The 12,678-nt window shown below is 38.4% G+C and overlaps 1 protein-coding gene across 1 annotated transcript in view; it reads left to right on the top strand.

The window, feature by feature from the left end:
- DBX2 (developing brain homeobox 2) overlaps positions 1 to 12,678 on the top strand; it is a gene marked incomplete at its 5' end in the record, with an annotated part of 39,145 nt that overhangs the window by 10,092 nt on the left and 16,375 nt on the right. Inside the window, one exon of the mRNA XM_082665861.1 lies at positions 5,333 to 5,428. Within this exon, the coding sequence (XP_082521987.1) occupies positions 5,333 to 5,428 (96 nt within the window). The remainder of the gene's footprint in view (positions 1 to 5,332; positions 5,429 to 12,678) is intronic.

Here is a 12,678-nt window from a genome sequence, read left to right as displayed (position 1 = left end):
TATTGAGTGCCTGCTGCACGTCAGGCATTTTTTTGTGTTCTTTTCAGTGGCCTCATCCTGATTATACATTATAATCACGAGTGCAACTTTTGAAAAATAATGGTATACTAGGGGGCCCACTCCTCGCCAGCATGATTTAACCCAATTGGTGTGGGGCCTGGGCATCTGTATCTTTGAAAAGCACTCCAGATAATTCTGAGGTGTATTCAGAGTTGAGAAACATTGGCTAGGGGAACACACAGTACTATGTTTTTTAGATCTCATGGCCTTGGAAAATGCCTCAGATTTTATAGGACAAAACTGAATTTGGGGCTTCCCTGGTGGTGCAGTGGTTGAGAGTCCACCTGCCGATGCAGGGGACACGGGTTCGTGCCCCGGTCCGGGAAGATCCCACGTGCTGCGGAGCGGCTGGGCCCGTGAGCCATGGCCGCTAAGCCTGCGCATCCGGAGCCTGTGCTCCGCAGCGGGAGAGGCCACAGCAGTGAGAGGCCCGCGTACCAAAAAAAAAAAAAAAAAAAAAAAACTGAATTTGGCATATGAAGATATTTGTATTTCATTTATTTGATTAGCAGATTCAGACCTGTAAGGTACGGAACATTTAAAGGTAGAAATTCTTCCAGGGAGGGAAGCCATCCTTTTTTAATCTGTGTCATCCCAGCACACGGTGCATAATGTGGCCCTTGATAGATATGCAATAAGTATTATTTGCGTGGAATTAAAAGGACAGAATCAAACAAGTAGACTCTGCATTTGCTTTATCTTCTCGTGAACTGTACTAGAACATTAAGACCTTTGTTTTGCTGTCTCTGAAATACTCAAGGCAAAAATAAATGCAGACTTCTCTTGTTTTCTGATGAGCAGAAAGGTAAAGGATGACTTAACTTGCTTAGCCTTGTGATGGAAGGCAAGTTTGCACGTGAATCACATAAATGAATTCCGTCCAGGTTGTGTGATAAAATAAATCACACCTTATTCATAAGTGTTATTTCTTAGGTCTTACTACTCAAGACAGATGGTTGTCATTCTTTAGAGTCTTTTGCGGGGGGTGGGGTGGGTCCACTCTATTCTTTATAGTCAGTTCAATTGTGTAGTATTTCAAGGTCAGGGGTTTAGATTTCTTTATTCCCGGTGCCATGTGCCCAGCACTTGAAGGAGGTCATTAAAACCATCCTTTTGAAATTATTTAATTCTCTGTTATTCTTTCCCAGAGGTATTTTTTGACCTTTTGGTTGCCTTTGTAAGACACCTTGGAACGTTTTCTCATTTCTCCTTGTCCTTCTAAAATATGCTGCCCAGTCGGCATAGCATCGCGGTAGCTCCTGAAATTTATTTGAAGGTTTTATCAGTGGTCTTTAGGATCCGTCCTTTGAAACGTCAGCACAGATCAGTCAATACCACAGTTTGCTATGACAATAAAAAGAATGTGGTTTCACCCCATGTAGATACACTCTGTTCTCCATGGGTAAAGAAAAATGAAAATAATAAAAAACAATTTAAAATGTTTTGCTTGCTTTCTAGACAACAGAATTTTGAAAATAATTTTTCTGTATCTAGGCTTGTAACCACCCTTGACTGTGGGATGCTTTTGTCAGAGAACCGTGTAGTTAAGTTAAAAAGAAAACAAACCAGGCCAGTTCACCATTAAGTTGCCTCTAAGTTCCCATCTTAATTAAACATTCAAAATAATTAATAGGTAGTTTGATTCTGTGTCTTCAAATAAGTCAGAACATCTGATTAAGAAATGAAAAGTTCATGAAGTTTTCTGTGAATAAGTGATTTTAGCCATTTGGATTCAGACAGTCTTGTTCCGGAAATTTTAAGTCATTTGTTTGTAAGAGATTCCCACAGAACCCAGAAGGCAGATTTGTTGGCAGGATACAAAATTTGGAGTATCCTGAAGTGTTGTGCTGAGGGAACCTAACATCACGCTATAGAACCTGACAGTGTGCATTTTTGCCATAGGGAAAGCCATTCGTTTTTCTCTTATGGAAAGCTGGGGAGATGTGGAGATGTCCATTTTCTGGGTTCCATCTCTTACTGGATAACTGGCAGTCTGTGTGCATGACATCCTTATCCCTCATGGCTAATAACTACATACTGTGCTAAAATATCTGTGTTTCCCTGGTCTTTTAAAAAATGTGCTGAGACCAGTCATCATCACATTCCAGATGCTTGCCCATTTGAGGTTGAATATTAATGAATGAAATAGCAAGTGTTAAATGCATAGCCAGTCCAGTGCCTGTGTATAGGAAGTATTCCGTAAATAGTATGATCATAAATATTGTTCAGTACTCCTAAAATGAATTGTTTCTCTCATGATAAATGATAAAGTGACTGCATCTAAATGATACTGATTGGCTTTGAAATGCATATCATCTGCTTGAAATTGCCTTGTTTTCTGCCCTTTTCAGAGCTTCTTCAAGGTAGTTCTTAAGTGGTTTACAAAAGTTTTAATGCATCTGTTAACTCGTCCCTTTGTTTTTATCACACTTGAGTTTCTGTTTTTGCTCACCACTTTAAAAACCATGTGGTTTACAAACACTTAAAAGTGTTACACATGTTTTTAACGCACTACGTTGTTTTAAATGGCTATTTCCTCACACCATTCAACATCCCTGCAGTCACATGCTCAGCTGGATTAGCATTTGACTTATGTCCACGTAGGAGCACATAAAAAAATGGAGCACTTAATTGGAATTTCACAGTGATTTCTACATAAACCAGCTTCAACAAGGTGTATTATGTATGGAAATTAGGAATTGACTAATCTGTGTAAATATATGTGTGTCAGTGAGGTGATTTTAAAAGGTGGAGAAATGCTACACGGTGGAACTTTAAGCCTGGTCATGTCACATGTAGTTCTTTAGCCGCTAGAGTTGCTACTGTAGACAGACTGTCATTTTGATTACAGCTTTACTATATTCAGATAGGATAATATAGAGCACTGTAACAAACTGTTCCATTAAAACCTTTTCTGGTTAAATTTACCACTAAGGTCCTATGTCTCAGAACCTCATTTATCATCACAAATGAATTTAATTGAACACTTGTCTCAAATGAACCATCCATTTTTTAAAAAATTCTTTATTTTTTCATTTTAGGGCCATAGGGTTAGACTGAGAAACGTTTTGGCTAGAAGAGTACAATTTGTAATTTGTCCATGTCCTGCATTGTTATTTTAATAGTATCACTAATGTGCTTATTTTCTACGCGAGATATTGAGCAAAAACATTTCTTTTGTGTGTATATTTCCAACTGTCATGATAAATGCTTACACACATGTATGTGAAGGCAACATGGCTCAGCCTTTTTCTTTTACCTCAGTTTCAAAAATGCCAAACAGCACAATAGCCATAACTTAATTATCTACAGAGTGTTTAGTTTGGAGGTGAAATAAGTTAGTTAACAGAAATACTTGAGAATAGACATAATGAGGTAACTTTTATACAGGGAAATGTATTTCCACATTTCAAAGTGCTTCATAAACTCATAGAAACATTAGAAAATGTAACTCTGCCTAAATAATGCCGTACTCTTATAATTTAAGATGTCAAATTCAAATAAAGTGATTTATCATTTCTATGATGGTTTTTCAGTCAGTATTAGAACAACTTATGATAACAATGAAAATTTTTTTAAAGTTTCATAGAACTTACTGAGCACCAAAGTGGGTCTCCTTTTCATACTTTGCTTAGTTGCCATATTTTCAAGGTAGCATTAAGACATTTTATTATTTGAAAATCCAGATGTTTAAAAACTAAAAACACTGACATTGACAACTTTCCATCATATTATAGAAAAGACCCTGCATTATGATTAATTTGCAATTCAAAGACATTAAAGACCATGGGACCATAAAATTCTTATATATACTTATTTTGAAATATCCTTCAAAGATACTGGTAAAATAAACACATACTTATCATTTGGTTAAAATATGAGTCTGAAATTACTGTGTTCTTGAAAAAGACATGTATTTGTAGCAAAATAATATTCACTGTATATGATTAAGAAAAGAAAAAAGTTTCCATTGAAAATGAAGGGAGAGTAGTAAAAATATTTATTTTCAAGTCATGTTCTAGATTTCAAGGTCATCTGTTGTGGAAGATAACTATGTTTCAGGGTGTGTCAGGGGAGCAGGGAAGAGGTTAATTCCTGATTTCCTATTTCTTAGTTTTAAGATCATTCATTTATTGAACATTTTTTGACTATTTAGAATGTGCCATGCACTCTGCTGGGTATGTGATGGTAAAAGCAAGTTGCCCACCTAAAGAAATATCACCCATATTTATATTGTATTAAACCCCACTGTACTAAAGGACATGTTGTATCTAAGGTACTAAACCAAAGCCTGGCATATAGTAAGTGCTCAATAAAGAAGAGCCATTAATATTCTGTGACATCCTTTATAGCTATTTTTCATCTACTGAGGAACAGAGTGTAAAATTTCTTTATTTACAAAAGTAATGATAACTATTCCGTGTATATGAATTAAAAATGTTCTGAATAGAATAGTTTAATAAAATGAGAAGAGCAGAATTATATGGCAACTCCCTATACTATAAACACAAATGCTTTCAGGTTGATATCTCTTGAGAGTAAATGTTGTTACTATTCTCAAATACTTTGAGTCATGTAAAAGTGATCAGAAAGACCACTTTTTGTTATGGAATTGCTCAGTAAATTAACTGTTATCAACTTTGGAATCTAGCTATCTATATATTTCAAAGAACCTTCTGAAAATAAGCAGTAGAGTAATACCATCTCTTAAAAGAGTAAACTGGAGTGTGTAACATCCAGATTGTTTCTTGGTAAGTATTATATCCAGAGCCGTGCTGTTCAATGTGAAAGCCTCTAGACACATGAGTCTATTTAAATTTAAAAAGAACTTAAAGTAAGAATTCAGTTACACAGACATACTAGCCACATTTCAAGTGCTTAGTGGCATATGTGACAAGTGGATACATATTGGACAGTGCAAGTAGAGGACATGTCCATCATCACAGAGAGTTCTCCTGGGCAGTGTTGCTCGAGGTTGTATTAGATAAAGGACTATTTGATATTTACTACTTATAACCACACAGAAAACGAATGACTCTAAGTTTGGTTTTGATAATTTGATTGTTTACACCACAGCTTCCAAATCTTGATTAAATTATTTAGCAAGCTCTTTGACAGGTAAAACCTGCTTTAAAATGACTTTAATTCCAGTAAAAGTTTAACGAAAGCCTCAGAAGATGTAGTGCTTTACTCCATGACTTCGGGGAAATTGGAATTTTGAATACTGTCTAAGAGATATGGCTAATCAGTGTGATCAACGCTTTCTCTGCAGCGCCTTCCAAGCCTTTTTTTCTGAGCGCCCCGCCGTTCTACTCGTCGTGCTGCGGTGGGTCCTGTCGGCGCCCTGCCTCCCCCACTGCTTTTCCAAGTAAGTTTTTATACTTCATCAGCAATGCCTCAGTTACTCTGTAAACCAAAGCATCAGGATTTAATGTGCTCTGGAAAACTAATTGGTAATGCAATGGCAAGGAGATAATTCCTCACTAAAAATCACAGCGATCCTATTCAGGAGGTTTCCAGAGATTTATCGAACCTCAGCACACTGAGCGATTGTGAGTGGCTTCTAATGGCATTGAAACCCAGGGCTGACACACCAAGGAAAACAACTTATTTTCCATTTGATGTAAAAGATCTCAGAGGGACCCATTTGGCTCTTTCTGAAACGTGTAGCAATGCTCATTTAAAGAAGAAGAAAGGAAGGAAAGAAAGCTAAGAAATTGTGTAAAATTTCCATTCAACTGAAAATGTGACACAGAAAGTCACTAGGTATCCATGGAAAATAATCAAAAATTGTCAAGATTGTAGAAGGAGATAAATACCTTGTCTTAAGATCTTTAAGAAAACCAACCAGGGTTGTAGGAAACGTTTTCAAGAGAACTTTTCAAACATTACACAATTGTAATAGTGTGCAGGGTAGAGGGAGAATGACAACTTTCAAAAACTTGAAGAGCACACACACACACTCACACGCACAAAGAAAAAAATGTCTAACTGAAAATAAAAAGAAATAAAATTCACCTGATCTTGAGATTTCTAGGTCAGCTAAGAATCTGTAGACAGAGGATTTGAGTTTATGATAAAGAAGTCCAGAGGAGGGGTGCATTTATCTCAGCTGCCCAAGAGAAAACATTGATTCAGATTAACAGCTCTGTCAGGTGAAAAGTGAAATAGGGTTAGAGTCAGGTGGAAGTCCAGAGCTGTATCACGGTTGAATTCAGATTCCCTGTTGCCTCTCTGCATGTGTTTTATGAATGTTTCAGGAGAGCAGTTGCTCAACAGAATGATTCCTGACAAGTGAGGCAGCAAATGCTGGCCGTTTAATGAGCTGCAAGCTTCTGAGCATCTCTTTAGGGGGCTGATACTTTCCCACAGAGCACTTTACATGGCCGGGACCCGGCCACAATGGGTGACAGACCCGTGACCAATCGTCACTTTCACTTGACTCATCCACACGCGACCTCACCACGATTTTTCACTGTGCAGATGAACTTTCGGAACCATTTCACAGGGAAAAGGCTCGGGCAAGGGTCAGTTGCCCTTTTGTATGGTCATAAAGCAAGGCTCTGTGTGTCAGTCTTTTCTCCTGTCTCACATTCCAAGTGAATTTCTGGACACCATTTAAAGCACTTGGCTGAAAAATAAAGCGGTGAATGAAACTGACTTTTATAGACTCATTCTAGCTCATCTTCCCATATAACCCTGTCCACCTGAAAAAGGATTTAGTGGATGAGCTGAGTGTATACAGGACTTGCTGAATACATAGGGCCCATTGTCCACTGTGGGGATTGTTTATTAACCAGGACTGATACACTATTTTGGAAGTGACCTATTAATTGTCCATTTAACTAGAATGTATTGATTCAAAGAGAAAAATAGAAACCATGACTAAACCCTTTTCTCGCTCCTTCAAGGTGGTCTCCTGTGAGGATAATTGAAAACTGTTGTACAGATTAAGGAGACATTTATCACCATATATTAGAGTATCAGGAAAGGATGCCTGGAGTAGAGACTTAAACCCCAAATATCTGATACCACAGCATGGTGGCATCTCTGTGGAATTAAATCTTCAGTGTGGTATTCCAGGGGTGGTGATTGAAAGAGGTCCAACCCCTAGTTTCAGTGTTTTCACCCTGGTATAATACTGGTCTTCTACTTTAGAAACTCTCTGGAAATATAGACAGGTAAGGGGCAATGTACCAAAATATTGCATGTAACAGGTGGACATTCATGTATGCGTGAATGTGTGTGTGTATTCATTTTATAGTACTGTTTTAATGAGTTCCTAAGCCATAAAAGCATACTAATGCCCAGGCCAGTTTACTAAATAGAGCACATAAAAGTAGGTCCAAAGTCATTTTCTAGATAACCTCATCTTCCTGACTGCTTGAAAAAAATCACCCTAAGCATGTCTCATTTTTCTCCATCTGCTTCTCAGCCCTTCCCACTTTATGCCTTTGTGTAGCTGTTGTAAATTGTGGTGTCTATCTCTGGAGGCTTACAAAGCCCTGTGTTTATCTTTTTCATTTAATAAAACGTACAAGGGGAAAATCAGCACAGTTCAGGCTGAGGATGAGAATGCACTTGGTTTGTCTCCATTTCTAAGTTGGCATTTTAAAACAGCATAGAAGGGTGGAGTCAACATGGCGTACTAGGAGGATGCGGAATTCGCGTCTCGGCACAACTAGGGCACCTACCAGGCACCGGTGGGGAACCTCGGAAACCTAAGGGGATGGGAGGAGGCCCCAGTGACCGGGTAGGACATGGGTCATTGGGGGAAGGAAGGGGGAGGAAAAGTGGAGGCGGGATGGGACTGGCACCCCTGAGGGGCGGCTGGGTGAGGGGAAGGGATCCCACACCCGAAGGGGGAAATTGGGGAACCATTGGGAGGGCAGAGGATCAAAAGGGAGTATGGCCAGGTTTCTCCTGCCCACTTGGGCCCCCAGGAACCTGCTGAGATCCCGGGCCTGATCCTCTGCCAACCAAGGCCCCCTCCAGCTGTGCAGTTCCTGAGGGAGCGGGAGGGAGGGAAGGGGGAGCAAAAGTAAAGGCCAGACCTCCAGGACCAGCACCCCGAGGGGTGGCTGGGGGAGGGGAGGAGTGCCTAAACCCAGTGGGACTGACCCACGGTTACGGGTCCAGCAGTGGTGACAGGGGAGAACCTGGGGGAGATGGGGGTGGGGGGCGTGGAGGAACGCAGCCAGTGCTTTCCCTGTCCACTTAGGCACCGGAAAGCCTGTTGGGCTCCCGGGCCTAATCCTCTGCCCTTGGACCCTCGCTCCTGCCATGCAGAACCCAAGCCCCACCCATACACCCTCACTCAGGGCGCTACTTCCAAACTCCGGAACTACACACTCCAGAGTCCCTCCTTTTGACGTGCTCCCTCTCCTATTCCATGCAGGTCCTAAGCAGAGGCCCCACCCCATGCTCAAACGTAGCCCCCCCACCCACCTAGGTCCCGTCCCACCCTAAACCCCGCCCCTGCCTAAGTTCCACCCCTGCCTAAATTCTGCCCCCATAGTCAAGGCTAATTTTTTTTTTCTTTTTTCCTCTTTTAGATTGGGATTGTTTTACCTTATTGATTCATTGTGGTTGATTCTTTTATATTTTTATTTTTTCAATTCTTTTATTTTTCCAATTTTATTTTATTCTTTATACTTTGTTATTGTTCTCTCCTTTTGGCTTGTTTCCCCTCCCCCCCTTTTTTTTCCTTTTCTTTTTTCTGGTGTGGTTTTATTTTACTTTGTTGCAGTTGTTCCAATTATAGTTTTATTTTTCCTAATGTATTTTTTATCATTCTAATTTTATTTTGTTTTTTATTCTTTGATATTGTACTGCTCTTTCCTTTCTTTCTTTCTTTCTTTCTTTTTTTTTTTACTGCACTATGAAGCTTGTGGGATCTTGGTTCCCAGACCAGAGGTTGGGCCCAAGCTCCTGTGCAGGGAGCTCAGAGTCCAAACTGCTGGACTAACAGAGAACCTCAGACCCCAGGGAATATTAATCGGAGTGAGGACTCCCGGAGGTCCTCATCTAAGCTCCAAAACCCAGCTCTATCCAACTGCCTGCAAACTCCATTGCTGGATGTCTCAGTCCAAACAACCAGTAAGACAGGAATACAGTACCATCCATCAAAAAAAAAAAAAAAAAAAGAAACAACAAAAAATTACATTACAGACGAAGGAGCAAGGTAAAAACCTACAAGACCAAATAAATGAAGATGAAATAGGCAACCTACCTGAGAAAGAATTCAGAGTAATGATAGTAAAGATGATCCAAAATCTCAGAAACAGAATGGAGAAAATACAAAAAACATTTAACAAAGATCTAGAAGACCTAAAGAGCAAACAAACAGTTATGACTAACACAATTACTGAAATTAAAAATACTTTAGAAGGAATCAATAGCAGAATAACTGAGGCAGAAGAACAGATAAATAAGCTGGAAGATAAAATGGTGGAAATAACTGTCAGGGAGCAGAATAAAGAAAAAATAATGAGAAGAATTGAGGGTCGTCTCATAGACCTCTGGGACAACATTAAACGCATGAACATTCAAATTATAGGGGTCCCAGAAGAAGAGAAAAAGAAAGGGTCTGAGAAAATATTTGAAGAGATATAGTCGAAAACTTCCCTAACATGGGAAAGGAACTAGTCAGTCAAGTCCAGGAAGTGCAGAGAGTACCATACAGGATAAACCCAAAGAGAAACACACCAAGACACATATTATTCAAACTATCAAAAATTAAATACAAAGAAAAAATATTAAAAGCAACAAATAACATACAAGGGAATCCCCATAAGGTTAACAGCTGATCTTTCAGCAGAAACTGTAAGCCAGAAGGGAGTGGCAGGACATATTTAAAGTGATGAAAGGGAAAAACCTACAACCAAGATTACTCTACCCAGCAAGGATCTCATTCAGATTTGATGGAGAAATTAAAACCTCTACAGACAAGCAAAAATTAAGAGAATTCAGCACCACCAAACCAGCTTTACAACAAATGCAAAGGAACTTCTCTAGGCAGGAAACACGAGAGAAGTAAAAGACCTACAAAAACAAACCCAAAGTAATTAAGAAAATGGTAATAGGAGCATATATACGATAATTACCTTAAATGTAAATGGATTAAATGCTCCAACTAAAAGACATAGACTGGCTGAATGGATACAAAAACAAGATGCATATATATGCTGTCTAGAAGAGACCCACTTCAGACCTAGGGACATATACAGATGGAAAGTGAGGGGATGGAAAAAGATATTCCATGCAAATGGAAATCAAAAGAAAGCTGGAGTAGCAATACTCATATCAGACAAAATAGACTTTAAAATAAAGACTATTACAAGAGACAAAGAAGGACACTACATAATGATCAAGGGATCAATCCAAGAAGATATAACAATTGTAAATATTTATGCACCCAATATAGGAGCACCTCAATACATAAGACTAATTCTAACAGGCATAAAAGGGGAAATTGGCAGTAACGCAGTCATAGCAGGGGACTTTAACACCCCAATGGACAGATCATCCAAAGTGAAAATAAATAAGGAAAAACAAGCTTTAAATGACACATTAAACAAGATGGATTTAATTGATATTTGTAGGACATTCCATCCAAAAACAACAGAATACACTTTCTTCTCAAGTCCTCATGGAACATTCTCCAGGATAGACCATATCTTGGGTCACAAATCAAGCCTTGGTAAATTTAAGAAAATTGAAATCATATCAAGTATCTTTTCCAACCACAACACTATGAGACTAAATATCAGTTACAGGAAAGAAACTAAAAAATACAAACACATGGAGGCTAAACAATATGCTACTAAATAACGAAGTGATCACTGAAGAAATCAAACAGGAAATCAAAAAATACCTAGAAACAAATGACAGTGAAAACACGATGACCCAAAACCTATGGGATGCAACAAAAGCAGTTCTAAGAGGGAAGTTTATAGCAATACAATCCTACTTCAGGAAACAAGAAAAATTTCAAATGAACAAACTAACCTTACATCTAAAGCAATTAAAGAAAGAAGAACAAAAAAAACCCAAAGTTAGCAGAAGGAAAGAAACCCTAAAGATCAGATCAGAAATAAATGAAAAAGAAATACAAAAGATCAATAAAACTAAAAGCTGGTTCTTTGAGAAGATAAACAAAATTGATAAACCATTAGCCAGACTCATCAAGAAAAAAAAAGAAGACTCAAATCAGCAGAATTAGAAATGAAAAAGAAGTAACAGCTGACACTGCAGAAATACAAATGATCATGAGAGATTACTAGAAGCTACTATATGCCAGTAAAATGCACAACCTGGAAGAAATGGACAAATTCGTAGAAAAGCACAACCTTCCGAAACTGAACCAGAAAGAAATAGAAAATATAAACAGACCAATCACAAGCACTGAAATTGAGACTGTGATTAAAAATCTTCCAAAAAACAAAAGCCCAGGACCAGATGGATTCACAGGTGAATTCTATCAAACATTTAGAGAAGAGTTAACACCTATCCTTCTCAAACTCTTCCAAAATATAGCAGAGGGAGGAACACTCCCAGACTCATTCTATGAGGCCACCATCACCCTGAGACCAAAACCAGACAAAGATGTCACAAACAAAGAAAACTATAGGCCAATATCTCTGATGAGCATAGATGCAAAAATCCTCAACAAAATGCTAACGAACAGAATCCAACAGCACATTAAAGGATCATACACCATGATCAAGTGGGGTTTATTCCAGAGATGCAAGGATTCTTCAATATATGCAAATCAGTCAATGTGATACACCATATTAACAAATTGAACAATAAAAATCATATGATAATCTCAATAGATGCAGAAGAGGCTTTCGACAAAATTCAACACCCATTTATGATAACCCTCCAGAAAGCAGGCATAGAGGGAACCTACCTCAACATAATAAAGGCCATATATGACAAACACACAGCCAACATTGTTCTCAATGGTGAAAAACTGAAACCATTTCCTCTAAGATCAGGAACAAGACAAGGTTGCCCACTTTCATCAGTATTATTCAACATAGTTTTGGAAGTTTTAGCCACTGCAATCAAAGAAGAAGAAAAAATATAAGGAATCCAAATGAGAAAAGAAGAAGTAAACCTGTCACTGTTTGTAGATGACATGATACTATACATAGAGAATCCTAAAGATACTACCAGAAAACTACGAGAGCTAATCAATGAATGTGGGAGAGTAGCAGGATACAAAATTAAAGCAGAGAAATCTCTTGCATTCCTGTACACTAATGATGAAAAATCTGATAGAGAAATTAAGGAAACACTCCGATTTACCATTGCAACAAAAAGAATAAAATACCTAGGAATAAACCTACCTAGGGAGAGAAAAGACCTATATGCAGAAAACTATAAGACACTGATGGAAGGAATTAAAGATTATACAAACAGATGGAGAGATATACCATGTTCTGGGATTGGAAGAATCAACATTGTGAAAATGACTATACTACCCAAAGCAATCCACAGATTCAGTGCAATCCTTATCAAACTACCAAGGCAGTTTTCACAGAACTAGAACAAAAAATTATACAATTTGTATGGAAACACAAAAGGCCCCGAATAGCCAAAGCAATCTTG

Source organism: Grampus griseus (assembly GCF_964374135.1).
Source record: "Grampus griseus genome assembly, chromosome: 11".
Classification (NCBI taxonomy): Eukaryota; Metazoa; Chordata; class Mammalia; order Artiodactyla; family Delphinidae; genus Grampus; species Grampus griseus.
This window is presented reverse-complemented; position numbering and strand designations above follow the sequence as displayed.